The 24,565-nt window shown below is 39.4% G+C and overlaps 1 protein-coding gene across 1 annotated transcript in view; it reads left to right on the top strand.

The window, feature by feature from the left end:
• LAMB1 (laminin subunit beta 1) overlaps positions 1–24,565 on the top strand; it is a 1,172,470-nt gene that overhangs the window by 31,230 nt on the left and 1,116,675 nt on the right. The window contains exon 2 of the mRNA XM_044088561.1: positions 8,099–8,274. Within this exon, the coding sequence (XP_043944496.1) occupies positions 8,099–8,274 (176 nt within the window). The remainder of the gene's footprint in view (positions 1–8,098; positions 8,275–24,565) is intronic.

Below are 24,565 nucleotides of genomic sequence, written 5' to 3'. Positions count from 1 at the left end.
GTTCAGAGTGTAGGTATTTAGCATGTTTATATGTATAGGGTATGTTCATGATACTTGAAAGCATATTCCTGACTGCAAGATAAGAGGTGGTGTTAATCCTCTCCCAGGCCTTCATCCTAATTGGTATTTTATATCCTTAACATTTTTCTCCTATTGTCAGCCAACAGTCAGTTCATTCATTGGTCATTGTGTCGCACCCACCCACTGGCGGTTGTCATACATGCAGCTACCAGGGCTTTTGCTGCATCTGGTAAACCCCCATCTCCAGAGCACTTTGACAGCAACATTCCACAACACCTGCCTTGAGGACACATGCACTAGTTTCTAGATGCAGAGCGTCACAATGCTGGTTGTTAGACTGACATGTCCTGCCCCTCGGGTTGGTATTGCCCTGACATTTGGCTCTGTCAAGTGTCAGTACTGCTGAAGAAAAGGTTGCGTTCATTTCCTATGATGAGTGCGCAGTCATCAGACTCTCACTCCTCCTTTATTCTCCCAGGTAATTAGTCAGTCCTGAGTCATCTAGGTCATAGTGTGGGCTTCATCTGTCTGCCCCAGAGTGTTGGATATACTTGATCTCAGATCATTTGTGTCACGGTCATTGCTTTAACTCCCTGTCCCACAGTGAAGGATATACCTGCTTTCAGGTCATCTGAGTTACAGTCAGGGCTACATCCTTCTGAACCTTTTTAATGGATATACCTGATCCCAGGTCATATGGGTCATAGTTAGGTCTTCATTCCTGTGCCTCAAGGTGCCAAGTATTTGATCCCAGGTCATCTGAACCGTAGTCAGGACTTCATTCCTTTCCACTGCAGTAGTGGATATTTGATCCCAGGTCGTCTGGGTTGCAGTGAGAACTTCATCCTTTAGCTCCATTGATGTGGCTTTAATCCTAATTTGTATTTTCTAGGTCTAACCAAAGTCCTTGAAAATACAGTTCTTAAACAAATCAGTGATCACTTAACCAAAATGTCAGTTATTCTACAGTCAGCTTTGCCATCTGCTTTAATGTAATTGCTCTTGCCTGCCTTAGCAAAAATGGTAGACTTTGTGTAACTAGCATCTTGTTGGACAGGTCTACTTTCATTAAGGCAACAAACGTTTTAGATTTGGTCCTGTCTTCTCTTCATTTCTCAGTTGTCTACTCTCAGTTCAGATTGTAACTTTTCCTTCTCTTCCACTCCCACAAGATTCTCACTCTCCTCAGCTCGTCCTTTTAATTTACAAGTTCTAGTTTTTTTTCTCATAATTCTTTATATGCTGCCTTTTTTGAATGACTTTTCCATTGACATGAACACCGTGGAACTGACCATTAGGCTTTGCAATATTCATATATCAAAAATTGCCACCTTTTCGTGAACTCCAGTAAACCATTTTCAATAGATTCTGCTTTCTGTTTTGGAAATTAGGACAGTATACTGCACTGTGCCTTTTGATCACTATGACACTGCAAGATAACACCTTTTCTCATAAAATCACTTCTTTTGCCATTGCTAACCCATAGAATCTGTCTTTCTTCTTAAATTTTGTGTTTTCCCTGTTTTCTTAGGTTTAGTCTTTTTTTCTTTCTAGACTTTTCACACTCCCTAGAGATATGCTGCTTCCTGCACTAGCTATATCTTGACTTCATACTTCATGATTTCCTTATATTATATTTGCTGTGTGTTTTTTATTTTATTTTTAAAATTTTTATGTTTTTTTTTTTCTGAGCCCTCTTACACAATTTTGTTGGAAATGGAACATAGCTGCTACGGGGAGATCCAAACTAGCAATATGCTGAAGTGAAAGTTTTACACAAAAAAGTCAGATAACTGTTACTTTGCTGAAAATGTTAAATTTTATTGTGTCATATGTGCTAACATTTTTGCACAGTTGTTACCTAATCTGTAAATTAAGCATTGTGCAAAGACCATTTTTCTTTCTTCTTGCTTAATTTGATTCTTTCTAGGATGTCATTCTAAGGTTATCCACTTAATCCAGTTTGAGTCAAAGGGGAACTGGAGTGTATCTCAACACTCAAACAGGTAGCAAGCAGAGAAACCAATCTCGGATGCATGCGCGCACACACACACACACACACACACACACACACACACACACACACACACACACACACACACACAGTCACTCAGCATGCCTTAGAGACAAAAGGATTTCCATTTCACCCATGGCATGTTTGTTAGATTGTAATCACTATTTATGGTTTTCCCAACAAAAGCTTTTTTGGCAGAGCATAGCCCAGTCTCCTATTCTCCAGGACCAAATTAGCTAGCATAATCTTGAATTAAGCCATTTTTGTGTTTAAATAATCTGTTTAACTGTTGTAGGCTACACACTAAAGTGTGATAGCTTTTTCTGTGCATTTAAAGTGTTGTTTTGATTGTATCTACTCTATTTTCTGGGGAAAAAAATAAATACTTGTTACCCGCCTTTCTGAACTAGTATAGTCCAGTTTTCAGGTTATTGCTGAATCCAGGGCTGAGTTACAAGTTTCTGTGTTGCCCATATCTTACTTGGATGGAATGAAGTTTCTCTGTTCACCTGTGAGAGAGGGGAGCTTTGAGCAGCCTATCTGTCCCTAGAGGAGTGGTTTCAGCCCAGAAGTTAGAAGTTTATCAGCCATTTTGGGCTAATTTCTATCTCTTTCACTTCCCTGCTATAAAAACTGCATTTGTGCAGTTTTGTGCACCAGGCAGCACCATTTAGCTACAGTTAAACTATTCTCGGCTCCACAAAGTCTACTCTTCAATTTTTCCCTTGGAACTAGACAAACCTTCAACTTTAGCACTCAAACTATTCATTTCACAGTCAAGCCATTGCTTAAAACTCACAGCAAGCATTAATTAACCCTAGCACTAGACCCCCCCCCTATACTGTCCAGAAGGACAAGGCTCTCTATTCGTCCCCACCAGCCAATCAGAAAAACAGCTTACTCTACCTATTCAGGCATGTCCAAAGGGCAGTTTCCGGTGTACTCTCCAATCCAACTGGTGAATCTGGGCATTTTGAGGCGATGTTACAACTGCCTCATGTACACAGACAACCCTCTCCTCCTACCACCAAACACTAATGTATGTGAGAGATGCAATTATACAGCCAAACTGGAGGCAAAGCTCTTTCAACCCAAGACTGGAACTGACAGTCAAGAGGAGAAGGGTAATACTTGCAACACACCACCAGTCTCACATAGACCTAATAAACCAACACCGGAAAATAACATACATGAAAACATACTCGGAGGCTCTAAATAAAAATCTGCAAAAGCAACAGAGACCTCCAAAGCAGACATCCAAGCAACCTCCACACCCCATCACCAACCATGAAACACATACTTCACATAATCAGTGTGCCACGCAATCACAGCCCTTAACGCAAAATAACATACTCAACACACTAGTAATAGGCGACTCTATAGTCAGGCATACTGATGTCCCACTAACTAGGCTGGACAAGGAGAAGGTTACAGTTAACTGCCTGTCAGGTGCCAGGATCCGCCACATAACACAAGCACTCAGGTCACTCCAGAAAAAGTACAAATACAACTCTGTCATTGTCCATGTTGGTATAAATTACCTGAGACGTACCTCCCTGGACTACATGAAAAGAGACATGGAAGAGCTCTCTGATCATGTAGCCCAGGCTGGTATGACCCTGACCCTGAGTAGCATCCTGCCCTCACCAAGAATGATGCCACAGTATAAAGAAAAAAATGATCAATTTCAACAATTGGCTAAGTTTCTGGTGTCATTCAAAGGGGATCCAGTATCTGTCCGTCTGGGATGACATGCTCGACAAGCCACGTTGCTTCGCAAGAGATGGCTTGCACCTGTCACCTTTAGGCTTTCGAATACTGGCCAAGGCTCCTGCCTCCCCCATAGTGCCTTTTTAGGCAAGGCTCAAAAGACAAACCCACCACCGTAAATAGCACAAGTAACCAAAAACTGAGGGTAATGCTACTCAACGCCAGAAGTCTAAACCTCAAAATTTACTCACTCAAGGCACTCCTCAATATGGAGAACATTGACATCTGTGCAGTAACAGAAACTTGGTTTAAGGATCCTGAGAGCACCCCAGCACTACTAGGCTATAACACATACCATACCTTTCGGCCCACAGAACCAGGACCGAAACACAAAAGGCAGGAGTGTATCCATATTCATCAAGGATACCCACACCTCCAGGTTAGTGGCATAGCACAATGCATCAGAGATCATCCATGTGCAACTAACAATAGGCAAAACTGCAATCCAAATTGTAGCTTGCTACAGATCACCCACCATGGCCCAGGACCCCCAGTCCACATTTCTGGAGACACTGGGAAATATGAAGGTCATACCAAACACCTTAATACTGGGTGATTTCAATTACCCAAACATAAACTGGGAGAACTACTTAAGCACTAACTCCCTTGCCCATTGCTTCCTAGAATTTATAAGCTCGAATGCCCTGGATCAACTGGTCAACACCCCCACCAGAGTGAACAACATATTGGACCTGGTCATCACCAACATGGGCGACCGGTGTTCCACACTGGAGGTCAACCCCTTGCTGGTTAGATCAGACCATAGACTAATCACTCTGGATATCCACATTCCGCTCCCACCCCCAGTCAGGGAAACCACCATGAAAAACTTTTCAAAAGCAAACTTCACGTTACTTAAGACCGAGGTGGAAAGGTTCACAGCCCCCATGCTAAAGGACAATGCTGTCCAAGCTGCTGAAACCTTTACAGAGGCACGCTATGAGCATTTGCAGGAATGCATGGATTGTGCTATCTCAAGTAAAACCAAGACTCACTCCTCCAAGAAAAGGAAACCAGTCTGGTGGACCCCTGCCATAAACAAGCTATACAACAGAAGGAGGAAACTAGTACAGAAAAGAGTAAATTCCCAAGAAGGAAAGACATCCCTGAGCAGTATCAGCAAGAAACTACGATCCCTCATTAAATCATCCAAGGCTAGTTTCGAAAGAAAAATTGCCAGTGACTCCAAAGATAACCAGAAAGCGTTCTTTAGCTATGTCAAGAACCTAAGTGGAAACTCTCAGATCTGGTCTGAGTTAGTGCAGAATGGCACAAAATACACTGAACTGACTGATATTGCAAACATTCTGGCAGCCAGGTTTAGTGCAGACTTCACCCCCCTCTCACCCCCTAAAGGGCCCATAAGCATACCAGAAGAATGTAGGGCCCTGTCAATCACCACCAGTTAAAACAGCCCTATCCAAAGCAAAAAACACAGCCTCAATGGGACTGGACGGGGTCCCAGGCTGTGTCTTACAAGAGCTCCAAAATGAACTAACCCCTCACCTAAACACACTGTTCAAACTCAGCCTCTCTACAGGCTACGTACCCATAGATTGGCGCACAGCAACAGTTATCCCGCTCCACAAAGGTGGAGGCACAACGGCCCCCAGGAACTATCGCCCTATAAGCCTGACTAGCATGGTCTGCAAGGCTATGGAATGCATCATCATGGAACTCATTAACAGAGACATTGGGAACCTCCAAACCTTGGACCCTACCCAGTTTGGTTTTGTTAAGGGCAGATCATGCCTCCTAAACCTGGTGGACTTGTTTGAGATGGTTACCAAGACATTAGACAAGGGAAAGGAGGTCCACACTGCCTACCTAGACCACGCAAAGGCTTTCGACACCATTCCCCATTCTAGTATTATAGACAAGCTCACCAGCTTGAACATAATCCCCTACATCACAAAATGGGTTGCCAACTGGCTCATGGATAGAACCCACATGGAGAGATTTGCAGGCTCTATGTCTGACTCTAAACCGGTTACAAGTAGTGTCTCTCAGGGCTCAGTCCTAGGACCCCTCCTGTTCTGTATATACTTCTCAGAGTTACAGGCAAGCATAGGAGGACTATGGCTGACCAAGTTCACAGATGACTGCAAACTAGGGGCCATAACTGATTCTCCGGCTGATACAGACACCCTTCAGATGGGTCTCACTGAGATGGTTACCTGGTGTCAAAATCATGACCTCAAGCTAAATGCCAAAAAGTGCATAGTCATCCCCTTTGGAAAAAACAAAGTACCCGCGAACTACCACATAGGTGATAGTTCCCTAAATACAGAAAATGTAATAAGGGATCTGGGGACCCAAGTAGATAGTAATCTCTCCTTTGATAATCATACTGCCAAGGTGGTTAGAAAATCCTTCTATGTGGCCCACCTAATCACAAAAGGGTTCACATCTAGAACAAAAGAGGTTATTGTGCCTCTCTACTCATCACTCATTAGACCCATCATAGAATACAATGCCCCATTTGGGATGTACCTTACTAGACACCTGCAACAGCTGGAAAGGCCACAAAAGTACCTCACCAAGAGAATTACTGGCCTTAAACAGATTCCCTATGCAGCCCGACTCAAGAAACTCCAGCTGTACTTAGTTGCATACCGCTTACTCAGAGGTGATCTCTGCCTGACATACAAGGCCATGTCCAACCCAGAATTGATGGACATGCTCCACCTAAAAAAAAAAAATCCCAGAGAGCCACACGCTCTAGAGATATAAACCTCACCACAGCGATAAATAGGACATGCTGGAGGGATAGATTCTTATCCCAGAGACTCCCCATGCTTTGGAACAGGATTCCAATATACATCAGGCAGAGCCCCTCACTAACACTCTTCAAGAGAAACCTTGATGGGTGGTTGGGAAACAGAAAATTTACCCCGGGGATCACTGCACTGGCTCTGCTGGACAGTGGTGCAGGGAACTAATGGCTCTGCTGGACAGTGGTGCAGGGAACTGATGGCTCTGCTGGACAGAGGCACAGGGGAACTAATTTAAGGGGGTGGCGAAAGCCAACACATACTGGCTAGGCTTATAAATGCCCTTGGGCAGATAGCCTAGTACTTACCTATGAACCTATGAACCTATAATACAGAAGAAATTAGATTACCAAGATGGATACTGTACTGTCTCTTACACAGCATAAATAATTCTTACTCCTGGTGTGTTGCACAGATACAAATCAAAAATGCAGACTCTTGGTATCCACCGTTTATCACAATCCTTCAACATTCCCTTCCACTGCACATTTTCCTTAATCCACAGGCCACTAGTATACACCCACATAATTTGCATATCCCTGTTCTCATATCATAGTGAGTCACACATGGTTATCAGGTCCTTGAATACAACCACAGCCAACATCTTGCATACAGTTGTTTTAGGGAAAAGAAAAAAGAAATATTTTACACATGCCCAAATGCCATTAAGCCATTCTGTGACTATAATCCACAATAAACGAACAGGTGTAAAAAAAAACAATAAATGAAAAAATACACCAATCCAAAAAGATCCAGCTAGGCAAAGAAGGCTTGAATCCCAAGAAAATGAATGCCAACAAAATGGTTAACAGCCATTTTCGTCACAAAATAATCATAGACTTCATCAGATCTGATGAAGTCTATGATTATTTTGTGACGAAAATGGCTGTTAATCATTTTGTTGGCATTAATTTTCTTGGGATTAAAGCATTCTGTGACTATCATAAACTGGCCGTCATTGTATTTGTCAGCCATTCATATTTCATTTTACAGCTATTCAGTGTTTCTTCTTATTCTCCCAGTATACATCTCATTGCATTGCTCTATCACCCTGTCTCTTCCTTGTTTAGACAACATTGTCTAGTTTTAATTTTGCTTTGAGCTAGGTTTTAAAACAGATATATCTGGTACCTAACGAAAGGCAAGTAACAATGTAGGTAAATCATTTGAATTCAGTGCATGTAGTTGTTAATCTCAGCTTTTAATTAAAAAGGTAACACGACCTTGTCAGTGGCTTCTTGGCAGCAGTTAAGGCATTGACTGTTGCTTTATGTTGCAAATGGGTAAACGGTTAATTATGGTTAGATTGCAAGCAATGATAGTGGATATTTATTTTGGCCTGTACATCATGGTACATGACATTGGCTAGAGTACAGACTATCAAAGAATTCAAAATAAAATGTTATTTAACAAAAAAAGTGTAACTGTAGCATACACTGGTTAAAATTCTTAATGCCAGTTTCTGATGTATATTAAGTTTGTCTTCCAAAGTTTATTTAATTTTTCTTTTATGTTTTAGCTACGGTATGGTTACTTGCAGTTACTCAAAAACCAGAGTATAGTTATGGATGTGCCGAAGGAAGTTGCTATCCTGCAACTGGTGACCTTCTGATTGGACGAGCTCATCAGCTTTCAGCATCTTCTACCTGTGGCCTCAGCAAACCAGAACCTTTTTGTATTGTTAGCCATCTTCAGGTAAGGATCAGTTTCTACTACACCACATAAGTAGTCCTGTAGTATTTTATGCAATAGTTTTAGATTCTCTTTAGCTGCTTATTGCTGAGCATGTGTTTGTTTAATTTAATTTGGTCTGTTACTTGTAGCTAAAATTAAATTTACAAAACAATCAGAACTATAACTTTTTTAAAAGCAGTACTACAAGTAAAAAAAAAAAGAAAAAAGAGGAAGAAAAGAAAACTAACATCTTGTGACCTATAGTCCTGTTGTAGTAACTGCAGTAGAAACCTCAGTTAGCATGCATTTTATATTTACTAGTCTCATCTCATGAATCTTGAAAGTGATGGTTAATGAATTCTTGCAGGTGCTTCACTTATGGCAACAGAGCTGACTGGGAGCTGCTGTTTTTAATGGAGAGTTGGTCAGATACATATTGTTAAGGCATTCAGGTAAATGCCCCCTTGCAAGTTCACCTGTAGGTGGCATTTATTTCTGCTGCTACAAGTTACATAGTCTGCTTATACATAGTTGCCATCGATGTGGTGTAGAGGCAAAGTATTTGCAGTGCATCTAGTAATGTGATATTCCATATTTATCTGCAGTCATAATGCACTGAACATGCAGCTCAGTGGGCAGACATCCTTCTGGTACTGCCTTGTAGGCTTATGTGCATGGTCTGTGGTGTAAAATGCTTCACAGAGACAGTTCACAGCCCACTCATATTGTACTGACTGTGACTCCCAGGGTGAACATATCTGCCAGACAGTTTTGGGTTCTTTGAGGGAAAACATCTGAATAAACTCCTTCCATGGAAGTATAGCATTTCCGTGTCTAGTATGTAGTTATCAGCATCTTCTTGCCCTTTCTTGATTCTGTTGTCCCTCCCATGCATACTTCTGCTCTCTTTGTTATATCTGCTGTCTCTGTTAATACACCCTCTCAAATTTCCCCTTGTTTTCTCATTCTCCTCAATGTTCTTAATATTCATTCACCATGGCGTTTTAGACAAGATATTTTATTTCCTTAAGAACTATAATTTTCATATTATTTTCTGGATCTTCTCTCTGTGCTTGTGTTCATATTTGTATTATTTTATATTTTTAATACTTGCATGCTCTTGAACATTACAGAATATGATAGCGTACCTGCTATATATTGCTGCTTGTCTAAAAGCCACGTTCTTTGTAAGTGGTGGCTGGCTTTGTGGAACAGGGATGAAGTATACTGTTCATAGGAAAAGACAGCTAATTAGGAAGCAGGAGGTTGCCTATGTTAACACGGGAGTGATTACCCAAAAGGAAGGCCCCCTTCTGAGGAAGGAAGACTATGGAAATATTGACATGCTAGCAGCAACCTGTGATGGACACCTGTTAACATGTCACCCAGCTAGGGTAGGACATATAAGAGCAACACTCATAATAAGCAGTTTTCTGTGACACAGTTGGAATTTGCAGATGGGATGGCCTGTCAGCAGAATGTCAGAACCATATGGTCAACCACAATTCATTGCTGTCTGAGCAGTGCTTTATGTTTTCATCCTCATCTTCTTTCGGCTGTTCCCGTTAGGGGTCACCACTGTGGATCATCTGTTTCCATTTCTTCCTGTCCTCTGCATCTTGCTCTGTCACACCAACCACCTGCATGTCCTCTCTTACCACATCCATAAACTTTATCTTAGGCCTTCCTCTTTTCCTGTTACCTGGTAGTTTCATTCTTAGCATCTTTTTCCCAATATACTCAGCATCCCTCCTCAGCACATGTCCAAACCAACGTAATCTTTCCTCTCTGACTTTGTCTCCAAACCTTCCAACCTGGGCTGAACCTCTAATATACGTATTCCTAATCCTGTCCACCCTCGTCACACCCAGTGCAAATCTTAGCATCTTTAACTCTGCCACATCAAGCTCAAACTCCTGCCTTTTTGTCAATGCCATTGTCTCCAACCCATATAACACAGCTGGTCTCACTACCCTCTTGTAGACCTTCCCTTTCACTCTTACTGGTACTCGTCTGTCACAAATCACTCCTGGCACTCTTCTCCACCCACTCCATCCTGCCTGTACTCTCTTCTTCACCTGTCTTCCACACTCACCGTTACTCTGAACTATTGATCCCAAGTATTTAAACTCATCCACCTTCGCCACCTCTACTCTTTGCATTCTCACCATTCCTCTGTCCTCCCTCTCATATTTTAATACCTCAAATAAAAAAGTGCAGATGGGATGGCCTGTCAACAGAAAGCCAGAACTCCAGGATGGCAATATTTTTTATTTGTTTGTTTGTTAAATTTGATAACTGGGTAAATGGACTGGTCATTTCATCATTTTCAGCAGTGACTTGGGCCCCAAGGGGAGAACAGTAAGTAAAACTAAGATGCATGCAAGTCGCAATAACATATACAACAACAGTATAGTATCTAATATAAACACATACATTACCACTGTAATATAACAGGTGAATTACAGGAAAAATTATACATGTTCATCAGAGCCTCACCTCAGGCTTTGTGCCCACTGAATGACAAACATCAACGGTTATCCCACTCCACAAAGGAGGAGCCACCACAGACCCTGGAAACTACCGCCCCATTAGCCTAACGAGTCTGGTCTGCAAGGCCATGGAACGTATCATCATGAAACTTATAAACCAAGACATTGGTAATCTCCAAACTCTGGACTCCACCCAGTTCGAGTTTGTAAAAGACAAATCATGTCTCCTAAACCTGACTGACTTCTTTGAAGCAGTCACAAAAGCCGTAGACTAGGGTAAAGTGGTTCACACAGCCTATCTAGATCTCACCGAGGCTTTCGACACCATCCCCCACTCTGGAATGATAGATAAACTCAATAAACTAGGTATCAATCCCTATGTCACAAGATGGGTTGCCAACTGACTCACTGACAGAACCCACATGGTGAAAGTAGCAGACTTCAAATCCGACTTCAGACCAGTGACAAGTGGAGTACCACAGGGTTCAGTCCTGGGTCCTCTCCTGTTTGGTATCTACTTTTCTGAAGTACAAGCTGACACAGAAGGTCTTTGGCTAACAAAGTTCACAGATGACTGCAAACTAGGAGCCATAATTGAAACTCCTAACAATGTGGACATCCTACAAAAGAGCCTCACTGAGACAGATGCCTGGTGTCCAAGCCATGGCCTCAAGCTCAATGCCAAAAAGTGCATTGTCATCCCTTTTGGTAAAAAACTCTGTACCCATGAGCTACCACACAGGTGGTAGTCTACTTAACACTAAAAGTGTGATAAGAGACCTTGGGGCACAGGTGGACAGTAGTCTAGCCTTTGATAATCACATCACCACAGTAGTCAGGAAATCCTTCTACGTGGCACACCTCATCACAAAAGGTTTCTCATCCAGGAAAAAAGAGGTCATTGTTCCCCTCTATTCGTCACTCGCCCCTTTTGGTATGTACCTCACAAGACATCTACAACAACTGGAAAGGTCACAGAAATACCTCACAAAGAGGATTACTGGCCTCAAACAGATGCCCTACAAAGACCGTCTCAAAATATTCCAGCTTTACTCCGTTGCATATCGTCTACTTAGAGGCAATCTCTGCCTAACATACAAAGCTCTGTCAAACCCAGAGCTATTGGACATGCTCCACTTAAAGAAGTCCCAATCCCTCCGGGCTAAACGCTCTAGGGACCTAAACCTTGTCACCTCAATAAACAGAACATGCTGGAAGGATAGATTCCTGTCCCAGAGACTTCCCATACTATGGAACAAACTACCTATCTATATCAAACAAAGCTCCTCATTAGCACTCTTCAAGAAAAATCTTGATGATTGGATGGAAATAGGAAATTCACCCCGGAGATCACCTCTGTGGCTCTGCTTGACAGGACCACAGGAAAATCATTTTCTTGGGTGGCGAAAGCCAGGGTACCTTTTTGGCTAGCCTTGTATAGGCCCTAGGGCCGATAGCCTAGTACCTACCTATGAACCTATGTGTGTGTGTGTGTGTGTGTGTGTGTGTGTGTGTGTGTGTGTGTGTGTGTGTGTGTGTGTGAGTGTGTGTATGTCTATGTATGCAGTGTTAGTCTATCTTGAGTTACACATTTTCAAATAACAAAATAATGTAAGGAAACCTTGCTGAAAACACACACACATATATATTTAATAATTTTATATATATATATATATATATATATGTGTGTGTGTGTGTGTGTATATATATATATATATATATATATATATATATATATACGTATATATGTGTGTGTATATATTTATATATTGTTACACATACTTGGGAGTTCTCAGAGGTAAAGAGCAGCAAATGTTCGGCACTAGCAGTACATAAACTGAAGAAAGATAAGTCAGAGTGCTCTTGTTATGTACATGTTTACCAAAGACTGTGCATTATCTCATGCTATCAACTAGAGTTTGTTTCTAATGGGACAGGGAGTTGTGAAAATTGCCATGATTCTCCCAGGAAATGGAAATAAAATTGTCTGGCACGTCTTAAAAATGAATACACATAAATGGTTGCTCCTGTATGATATCATTATCTCTGAAATGGTATCTGCACCTCTTAGAAAATGACCACCAGTGGGCCAGGCTTTCCAAAGAATTTGTAGTACTCAGTGCTATCAAGATTTATTCTTGGGGGTAGTGAAGAACACTTGACAGAGGTCGCAGAAGGTTCTGTTGAGGATAAAATAATATGATATTAGAGATAGCAAATAAAAGTATGATTTTTTTTAAAGCTCTAACTTTGTATTTTCGTTATGTGATTGATAAAAGTGGACTGTGAAAATTATAAGATGAGACAGAGACTGCAGTAAAGGCATGTAGGCCTCAGAATGTGTCACACCTGATGGCATACTTGAGGCCTGTAAACTTTTACCACAAGCTTCTGCCAGACCTTTCAGTTTTACTGCATCCATTAAATGCAGTGCCACAGAATGGGAATGTGTGGAAGCATAGAAAAGACTACAAACACGCCTTCTGGCGTTAAAAGATTTGAAAGAGTTTTGATCGTTAAGATTTATGTCAGCATGTGATGCTTCACTTTACCCAGTCAGGACTGTTCTGTTGCACTTGCTCCATAATACTTCAGGGAGACTGACTGTGTTGCATCATTTACTGATTGAAAGCTGACTGTAACCATGCCTAGGTGAGTAGATGTCCATAAAACCTCATAGCCTGGTTTTGGGGATTAAATATTCAGGCAGTATCTACAAAGGAAATAGTTTGCATTGGTTGCAGATCAGCGGCTGTTTTTAGTAATGTTCAATCTAAAAATGTGTCACCTACCGTGACTGCAGAGCAGTACAACACTTGTCCATGTTTCCAATGGGGCAGTCAAATGATACAAGAGTACAAGGAAACAAAGCAAAGTTGTGGTGCTGGCGGACAATTAAGACTCCTGTGTGAACAAAGAAAATAGTGGCTCACAAATTAAGGATATAACTTGTACAAAAAACAAGAAAAGTTATTTTTAATTGCAGATGATATTATTTTGCACTTGATAATTCCTGAACAGGACATTTTGGTGGTGTGGAGCATTTTGAGAACATTTCATGTATTTTCAGGTTATGAAATTAATGAAGATAAAACAAATGCTATAGGATATGTACCCACAGATAAACTGGTTCAGTAATACCCATATTTTTGGGCACACAATACGAAGCAAGTGGATGTATGATGTACAAAGGATTCTATTAGGGCAGCTAAGGATGTGTGGGAAGAGACTAAACAAAAATAAATAAATAAATTATAAGAAAACTGAGAAATTGATTATGGATGTGGATAGAAAGATACAGGCAGTGAAAATCGTTTTAGTCCCATTAGTTTTATATACAGATATAAGTCAGACATATTTTTATCAACCAGAGGAGATGTGGATGATAGTTAATAAAGAGTTGAAAGGGATATATTTTGGAGGGGAAGAGGGCAAGAGTTAAGTGGGATAAGTTGATCCTTTCTGTAGAACAAGGTGGTATAGGATTACCTGATTTGAATGGATACTTTGGAACTACACAGTTAAGGCTCATATATAATACACACGCAGAAGGCTGTAAATCAAAGTGGTAAGGGTTGGTGATGAAACAGGTGGAAAGTTCAGAAAATGAGAGAGCGTAGTATTTTGAGGATTTTTGCTTGGAAATGTTTGTATAGGTATATATATATACATATATATATATATATATATATATATATATATATATATATATATATATACCCTGTGCAGGTTTCAGATAATTCTTCCTTGGGTAGAAAACAAATGCTGGAGGTGTGATGGAGAAGAGAGAGAGGTAACTTGGAACATGTTTTTGGGAGTGTAATAAGATGGCAGATTTTAAAAATTCTCTATAGAGTACTCAATCAGAAAGGTTGAGGGAGCAAGTGGCTTTAAGTAAGAACACAATTCTTCTGAGCTGAGACACAGAATATCAATTGTCAAGACATAGCAAGGCCTTACTAAGTTTAATGCTACTGACTGTAAAAAAAAACAATTACTAGAAAATGGAAATGAAGATCTAAACCAACTGTAGTTGAAGTGTCAAATATTGTGAAGAGGTAAATGAACTGCAGGTAGGATCTTTAGAAAAGGGAAAGAGCAAATTGCTTTGAAATAAATGGACTTTGTGGAAGCAATACAAGCAGAATAATTTTCAAGAGAAGGCGTGAGGCTTAAGAGAAGGCAGGAATTAAGCAGTTTATGTAATGCTAGATGAATGATAATTGTTAAATGGAAAGAAAACATGTTAAGTAGAATGCATGAGTATGAAAAATGTTAATATGTTTTTTGCTATTACTATATGATTGCCAGTATCTTAAGTGAGAATTTAATAACGGTGTTTAAAATAAAATAAAAATACTCTTCTGTGAAAAGTCTAAGAAACCAACTACCATGAATCTTATGGTGTACTACATACTAGTTATTGTGAAGTTTTCTGTTACAAATGCTGACATGCCTAAGAGTGATTGGGTACTAACACAGGTGTATCCTTTGGTCTTAAAAAGATACCTTGCCTTTCATAAGATGAAAGAGCAGATGTCTGCATGTGAATTTTTTTTTTAATTTGAATTCTGAGTAATTCCAGCCAAACTTTATTCCCAAGTAGTGGGTACTACACATAAGAAGCATTGTTGAATTAAGACTGTTGACCACATGAATTTCACACTGTGGCTTGATATTGATAAGGACACCAAATAATTAGTAAGAAGTTACTTTAGATGTCCAGAGTGCAGCCTTACTAGTCCCAGGACACATTTGGCATCGACCAGCTATGTTATGGCAAAGTACCTCTACTGATGTTTTATACTTCAGCTTTATTTATGGGCTCACTCTTCCTAATTGCAGTAGGTTCTTATTCGGGGTGTTCTAATGCCAGCCGTTTGGAGGATGTCTTTAACAGCATTACAGACAGTATCTTCAAGAAATGGCTTCTTTGTTGACAGCCATTGTCCACAGCTTTTGTCGTAGGAATGTAAAACATACGAAGCAAAGGACTCTTTGTTTGTACTTTCCTGCACAATGGCCTGGCTGAAAGAGTGTACAGACCTCCAAGAAGATGGTTAAACCTGTCACCCCTGTGAAAAAGTCCCTATCACACAAGACAACATTTTGGTTTGCTTATTGTAGTTCTGTGTTTACAGTCACAAACATAACAGCTGTGTTAGCCTTCAACAGAAGCTTATATCCTAAACTGGACATGATGAAGTCAGATGTCCTTGTTGATGTGGAATTTGACTTCTGGAGATGTAAATAAAAAGTCACATTTACAGCATGTCTGACTGTGAGTATGTATTATGTACTAACAGTGCATTGTTATGTCATGCAGATAATACATGTTATTTTTTAATGGTTTGAATTAGTTGAATCACTCCCCTACCTTTCCTTTTTTACTGTACCTCTTCCACTTAGTCCTTGAAAATGAAGTAAGACTGACTCATTTCTCCTGAGTGATATCTGCTCTTGTGACAAATATCTTGATAGCCATGTCTTGAAGACATAACAACTTGGTTGCAATCATGTATATTCCGATTTTAATGTTAGTCATTGACCTTGATTTGTTTTACTGCTTTAAGACTTAATTCTTTTCAATTCATGCTCTTCTGAGGTTTGTCCCACTAATGAGTTAAGAAGGCAAAAACTTCTCTGCACTCTGACTACAAAATGTGGACTGAGAGCAGCAGACAAAAGATCTTAACCTTACAATGTGTTTTGTGATGTTCTGAGTAATTAAGTTAATTCAGATATTTAAGCTCATGCGCCAAGTATGCTTTCATTCTTGAGAATATTCTAGTTGTTCACTAAATTGACAGAGTGGAAGTTGAGTGATCCTTTTGGCGTCTGCAGACTATTTCTGTTGCATTTGCTCTTAATCTGTGCACTTGCAGTAATCACCTTTTCTTTTAAGAGGCCATGTGTGCCGATTCTGTCTGAGTCATTGTTTCATCTTCTTGATATATTTTTGTACAGATGTTTATCATTACCCATGCCTTCCTGTCCTTAGTCAAGCTTGAAGTATTCAGATCATGTTTCCAGAGACGTAATCCAAACAACACACAATGAACAGTTTAAGCCTTAAAGATGTTTTGAAGAAACATTTAAATTATGCCTAATACTTAACTAGTTTCAGCTACACTACATGGTCATTTAAAATTGTCCTTCAGCATTTTTGCTGTAAAAATCCACTTCCTGCATTATGGAGCTTTTATTGCAGATACTGAGTAGACAGATATTTTCCGTGTATTCTTAGTTTGTGCAGTGTCTACTGTACAAACTTCTTCCTGATTAAAAGTTGATGTTATGAATTAGATAATTAGTCCCTCTGGCTTCAGACGTAAACAGTTAAATTTAAGAAGTATATTAAAGCATTTTCCAGACACCTGAAAATGCACTGTAGTCTAAATAAAAGTGTACTGCTTCCTTAAGGTGATAACCTATATTCTTTGATCTTTTTTTTCAAGTGATTCTTATCTTTCAGAAGTGAAGAAATAATGGTAGTTTTAGGACTAAGGTATCTCTTTTTTTCATGTGAGTAAAAAGTATCTCTTTTAAGAACAGTGATCTTACAACTTCAGATGGGCCTGTGTCTGTTGTGTGGGCTGCTTTGAAAAAATAATCTGACAGATCACTTAAAACTACCCATTACAGTCTCTTGAAGTTTTTAGCACTGTGCCAGTGTCCATCATTTCAACGCAGATCTCCAAGCCAAGATGTCCGGCCACACACACACACACACACACACACACACACACACACACACACACACACGTGTGTGTCTGTAAAACGTTTATTTCATGATATGAGCTGAGGATCGAAGTTTTGCCCAATTTCCCTTTTTATTTATTTATTTATTTTTTGCTGGAACACATTTTAACATGCTGTTGCTTTCCCTTCAGGAATTCCTCTTGACTCACAGCATGCAGTCTCATGGTAGAGGATTATTATTGGGTCTCTAATTATAAACAAGTTTTTTATATATTCAGGAAATGTATGTCAAGAATTTCAGCTAGAGGATGAAGGGAGGTGAAGCCCAAAATCCATGTTGAGAACATATAACTACTTGATAATGATCAGAGATATTGGATCATAATTCTTTGTAGTGCATAGAACTTTACCTGCTCCCACCAGTCACAGAGAGAGAGAGAGAGAAAGTGTAAGAGAGAAGTGCTTTACAGCTTTGAAAGAGTAACACAATGTTGCCACACAAGTCTTTGTAGTACATGGGGCTTTATCAGCTCTAGTGTATTACAAAACAGACAGGAAAACTGATGGGTTTGAAGGATTTTACATCTTTTTAAGCTGTAACACACTTAGGACTAGTTCACAGTTGCTTGCCAGAAGTACAGTGTATGTGATTTGCAACAATTTTAAAACTGTAAGACACTTCCTGCTGCCACACACAAAAGTGTACCAACCAAAGTGTATTGTAGCAATACCTAAAGAATGTTGGTGTGGTATATTGAAGATTTACCCACGGTTTAATCACGAGGGTGAATCTTCAATATACCACACCACGGATTTGGTTATTGCTATTATAGAATGACATTATTTAAAAAAAAAAAAACGTACTTTTCTTAAATAATGTCTTTGTATAACACCTCCGTGATGCCCTTCCACGTTTTCTCCAGTATCCTGGGGCTTTTCTGATGTACTGCGCATGCGTGTGGGACTTGCGTTCCCACACTTACGCAGTACATCAGTGCTGTGTAAAGGAAGCGATGGTGAAAGGATGATCACCGTTGCTTTTTTTTTATTTATTCATTTATTAAGAAAAAAGAAACTGGTTGAGCTTTAATGTTCATGAGAACAGGACAGAGCAAATCCAAGGATAATGAGATATGTTTCTTTAGTTTTGCAGAATGCATGTGCTTATCTTTTTATTTTTCTGTGTGCCATCTCCCTCGTTCATTTGAGGTCTTCGGTGTTGTAAATATATTTTAAAAAAAAGAAAGAAAAGTAAAAATTTTATAGGATGTACTAATGGATAAAAGTCAGGGTGACCGGACCTTTTTCCATTGGTATATTTTCGGATTTACAACAGGCACGCTGGTTGGGCTGACCAATCAGAGTGCTCCTTTTTGAATATTACTGACCAGTCATTGTATATTTAAAGCTAACTTTGCTTCCTGCTGCTGTTCTGTGGCAGCCACTGTTTATGCTGTAGCACAAGACTGGTACATAACCACATTGAAGGGTGTTAGCAAACTTTAAGTACGTTTCTTAACATCAGTGGGGTACTTAAAATTGTTTTCTTTCCAAATTTAGAGAATAATTGCAGTGCTGCATTTACTATTTTACTATTTTAATATTTACTAATATATATTATTGTTAAACTAACTACATGGGTTAGTGTGAAAAAGTCTAAGTAGCCCATCCTTTGTGCAGAGTGTATATTAACATTCACATAGCAGTCTATCAGAAGTTGTGTATGGTGAGCTTGTTGGTGATGTAGTGAATATGCACTTAATAAAAAACTTTGGCTACTCTGATAAGTCCACTGGTAACACAGTCCCTTATCAGTAGTGACCTGTGAACGTTTGGTTATGTGATTTGCTCAGAGTCACACAGTGGACAATTGAGACTGGGGGAATGAAATCTAGGAATGCTGCAGGGTCTATGTGAAGCAGCATATTCTCAAACTTGATTTTTTTACTCCATTTAAACTTGTTTAGGGAGGTTAGCCAGTTTTCACTCTGTTATTTTATCAGAGGTGCCATTCCTCCCACTCAAAATATTTAAGTGGGTGATTTTTTAAAAATGTTTTTAGTAAATAGTAGTGATTAGCTGTGCAGAAGTAATACTGACTGTAACAAAGTGTAGTGTTTGAAGCAAACATACACATTTATGCGATGGCTTAGTAACATGGCTTTATTTGCATTGATTAGCTTCATTACATAATTTACCATTCTTAAAGGTTTAAGTATTGGTCTCACATTTCCTTTGCATCTGTCCTTTAGGGGAGTAGACAGTAGAGGAACACTACACTGACTTGCCTTCAAAGGAGTTTTTTATCGGTTCATGCACGTCATTATATTTCTTTGAAATACCTCTAATTTGACAGTATATTTATAAAAATGTGACCCCCCCCCCCCGAAACGGGTATGGTATTAGGTATCGCCCATAATTTTGAGCAATGCCACTTCCATTATCCCTTTTATCTTCATTTAATACCATTCTCTGAACACATACTCTGCATCCCACTGAGGTATCCCCACATATTTGGCATTCTAACTTACTTTAGATCACCAGATATTATTTGTAAATATTTTTTCCTCCTCAGATGTAATGGCTATTTGTAACCAGCCGCTTTATGTTGAAGTTCTAGTTTCTTATTACTAGTGTACATGTCTGTCTATTTTAAATCTTGGCTGCCACTCAGCAGACCATTCCTCAAGGACATGCAGGTCTTAGTTTACAGTCACTCTCAGTGGTTCCTCTTTTCAAACTTCATTGTCACCAGTAACACTTTTCAGGCCTTCCCTCTTATTTTGGAAAACATTAAAGTATGGTTCACCTGAGAAAGGATTTGTGTTAAACTCAATGGCCAGCTTCTGTTTTCCAGGATGAACTATATATATTTCCCAAAATGTATATTTCTCAAAATGCTCTATCTATATTACCTCAATAAAACTGTTTTTAGTAATGTCTGGGTTGCATGAAGTACGAAGTATATTTTATTTTTTTTCTAATGACAATTCCATGTCTGGTATCATCATACCATCATCATACATTAATAAAGAGGAAACGCCAAACAAATATGGATTTATTAAGTACGTTGTTTTTTTATCTGGCAGGGGCTTTATTAACAGCAGTAGACTGTGCTAGATCCATTTTACCTTTTACATTTTAGTATTTTATCATGATGTTTGCTCAGTGTGTAGATTCTCAAACCATTTTTACTGCAGAGTTATAATGATATCCAGTTGTGGGATTATATCTAGTTGATGACAGACGATTGTCTGGAATCTGTACAACATCCAGTATTATATCTTTGTTTTGCTGTTTTATGTGATGATGGCAAGGTGATTTGTAGCCAATGAACAACAGCCCTCACTTTATTTTTTTCTTTGTTTATTGCCCATCATCCTGCTATGTTCCCAGTCTCCATGTCTTCCCCCCAAATGGACCATCCCAGATGTATCTGTTTGGCTGTTTCTTCAGAAGTTGGCCTTAAGGTACAATTCCTAAAGCCAGAGGAGCAAGGACAAAATGGCTTTCATTTTCAAACAGCCACATCAACATCAAATTGAGATGAAATTAGAATGACAGAAGTTAAGCTTATCTGTTTAAGTAATTAGCATCCTTGAATAATTACAAAGTTAAACATTCACTAATTCTGTAATTACCACCTTAATCCGGTTCACGGTAATTGTGGAGTTGGAGACTATCTTGGCACTCAGTCACAAGGCACAAAAACTAATCCTGATAAAGATGCTTGCCCATTACAAGTTGCAAACACACACTGAATCACACACAACATGTGCACCTATGAACCCTCTTACTTCACCTGAATCATGTCATTCAGGTATGGGAAAAACTTAAGTACCGGGTAAAAAAACACCTGACACAAGGAGGATGAGCAGATTGTACAAAGGCACTCCAGACACGAAGTGAAGAAGCTAGTGCTGTGAGGCATTATTGCTGACTGCTGCACCCTCGTATGGATAACTGAGATGTAAAACACTGCTCCAGCGAATTTAGGACATTGTTTTCATGCTTGATTGCTATGTTATCAGGCATTTCAGTACTGTTAGACTTCTGAGAGATGGCACTTATTTAACTTTCAGTTTTATGAATACTTTTTTTTTTAAAGTACAGTGAACCCTTTTGTCTGCCAATATGCTAAAGCAGTTTCTAGGAGGTAAGGGTCCACAGGATGAAGTGTAGACCCCATTGTTAGCTGTGGTGGCTGCAGGTTAGTGCATGAACGTTTATTCATTGTTGCTTTTTTTCCACTTTGGACGTTGCAGAGCACCAGAGGCGTGCCAGTTTGTTTGGCATGTAGTAACACAGTGGATGGCTGCATGCATTCATTTTTTGTCAAACATGTCTTTCTTTCAGTGATTAACAACATTTTCAACAACAGTGATATTCAAGATGTTCAGTTTACAAACATGGATTTCTACAGAATAGTCACTTAACAATCTTTACAGATGTATTGTAAAGTATATTGGAATAGTTGCTACAAAGCCTAACAACTATGTGAAATAAAGCTTAAAGAAAATCTATACTGCCAGAGAGTCAACATATTTTTGTTTAGATGACATTTTTTGAAAAAAATACCAATGAAGGGTACAGTAGAACACAAAATGAAATTTGAGGGAGAACGTCTTAAATTAGAACATGTGATTTCATGACTGAATAATTGGGAAAAAAAAATACTTTCTAAGCACAGGGTTGGATGAATTATTGAAACTTGTGTGAAGAAATGTATTATTCGAGTCCATCTAGGTTATAGTTTAATGTTGATTAGCCCAAAACATTAACTGACTAGATAAATCGCCTAACAAATTTACATTCCATTATCTTTAGTTTTGGTACTTCTTACAATATGACAAGATGCCATGGGTATTCCTAAGGCAGAAAATGGAGGTTAAAGAACAACAGTAAGTAAAAGGATAGTACAAGAATTGAGAAAATGTTTAGTTAACTATACTGTGTGGGCGGAGCTGAAGCACTTCTCAAGGCACTCACAGGACTGGTTACAGTCAGAATATGCCACAAATCCCCAAAGTGAGAAAAAAAAAAGGAATAATCTAACCCCCCAAACCACACTAAAATCCAATTCACAAGTGCAAAAAACACTTGAAACGTTTTGGAATATTTACCTTGTATATCCCTGCAAACTGGTTAGTCTCAGATTTAGGCTATTTTAAAAGTAAATCTTTTAACATGGTGCAGGAAAAAGTTCTCCCTGAAACTGAAAGCGCAGCACTTCTATGTAAGTTGATGCACAGAGGTTGGTATGCCATTGTGTGTAGTTATAATCAGATATTTGTATATTTAAATACATTAGTTGGTTTACAATTTCCTATATGTTCCTTATTTAGGAAGCCTGTGGAGTAGCTAACACTGTAACTTCTGAAGTGTTAATCTGTCACTCAGGTAGGCTAATTAAAAAACAAAAAACAAATTAAGTTTTTTTTTGCTTCATTCGGTTCATAAAAGTGTGTGTGAAGTGTATGGGGGAGAGCAAGAGAAAGCGGGCATGTAACAACCGGTTACCCAATTAGTGACATGGATCCAGACTAAGTTAAGTAGAATGGGCCAGAGGGTAATTATTGGTGGAAATGGACTTTATTAAGTGTACCACATGGTTTAGAGTTGTGTTTCACCTATCTACATGCCTGTATTAGTGGCTAGAATTGTAAAGCAGCCTCGTTTGGCAGATTACACTACATTGTGCAGCAGGAATATTGTTAAGGATGGAACAAAAATGACAAACTGGCCTTGAAAAGTAGTCCCTGTTTTCAGATACACAAGAGTTTGACGTAAGTGCCAAATAAAATTAAGGTCATGTATTTAATGAGAAAACAACTCAGCTGTGATATATGTGTGGGACTGGCAGCCTACAAAACACAAATCACTTTTAAAAGGTGATAAATGCTTCGACATGCTGGGGATTTAAACGTCAGGGAGTCTGCCAGCAGGAAGAAGACAGACAAACTACAGTTCTGCTATGCAGGTCACTGCTGACTTTTCACCTAGAACGCTGCCTTCATATTTTTGAAGAAATGCATCTTAAAAAGGATTTGAGCAAATGGAACTGTGACGAGGGGACCTTGTAGCACATTTTAATGTTCAGTCCCCCAGTAGACACGCACACACACACACACACACACACACACACACACACACACACACACACACACACACACACTATTAGTTAAAGCACTGCATCAAACTGAGTATTGAAAAGTGATACATTCCAGAGCAATCAAAAACAAAATAGTAAACTAGTACAATTCACTCATTTCCCACAAATGTTCTGTTTGTTTGTTTTTTTAGGGTGTGACCATGCATCAGTCTGAGTCTGTACCTATAGGCAAATAATGCCTAAAACATCCCAGTCCCTTTCTGACAGCATGGGTTAAATACAAAGTTTTGATGACATATAGTGGAGGTTTGAGTACAGAGAATGGATGAGGCTAATATAGCAATAACCCACACCTGGGTGTGGGTAATGCTGGATTTACCCACCGTTGGTGTGGTTTGGTCATGAGGGTGAAGCCCGAGTGGCCAAATAAAGCCAGCCGTGGGTAAATCCAGCATTACCCACACCCAGGCATGTGTGAAACAACGGAGATCTTGCGTTCTCCGTTGCTGTTAAAGAAAAGAGTTATAGTAATGCAAAAAGTCCGGGCGACCGAACCTTTTTCCATTACTATAACTCTGATTTACAACGTGCACGCTGACCAGTCAGCGTGCACATTTTTGAATATTAATCGGGAGTCGTTGTATAATAGGCAATATTGGATGGTGTACATAAGTAGCATGCTGCATTTTATGTAGTAAAACACTTGGATTTCAATGTGTTTCTTTTCAGGGTAAGCCAGAAAAGTACAAGTCACTTTGTGAATTGCAGTGATTTTTCCCTCTTGGTCATCTGAGTCAAATCTTGCATGGTAACTAAGTCACTGATGCCAAATTACTGTCTAGGATTTGAATTAGCTAATTACAAAAACAACCCCCTGCTACACAACAACTTTGCAGAAAGTAAAGGATCAACATTCTGATGGCATCTTCCATTCCATGGGGAAGGGATTGTTGCAGTCTGATTCCAAGCAGTAGAGTTAAGTGAGAAGAGCTGGCACTCAGGTCAG

Source organism: Protopterus annectens, chromosome 11.part0, assembly GCF_019279795.1.
Source record: "Protopterus annectens isolate FY-2018-M chromosome 11.part0, PAN1.0, whole genome shotgun sequence".
NCBI classification, from domain to species: Eukaryota; Metazoa; Chordata; order Ceratodontiformes; family Protopteridae; genus Protopterus; species Protopterus annectens.
Note: the sequence above shows the minus strand (reverse complement) of the source record. Positions and strands in the feature narration are given on the sequence as shown.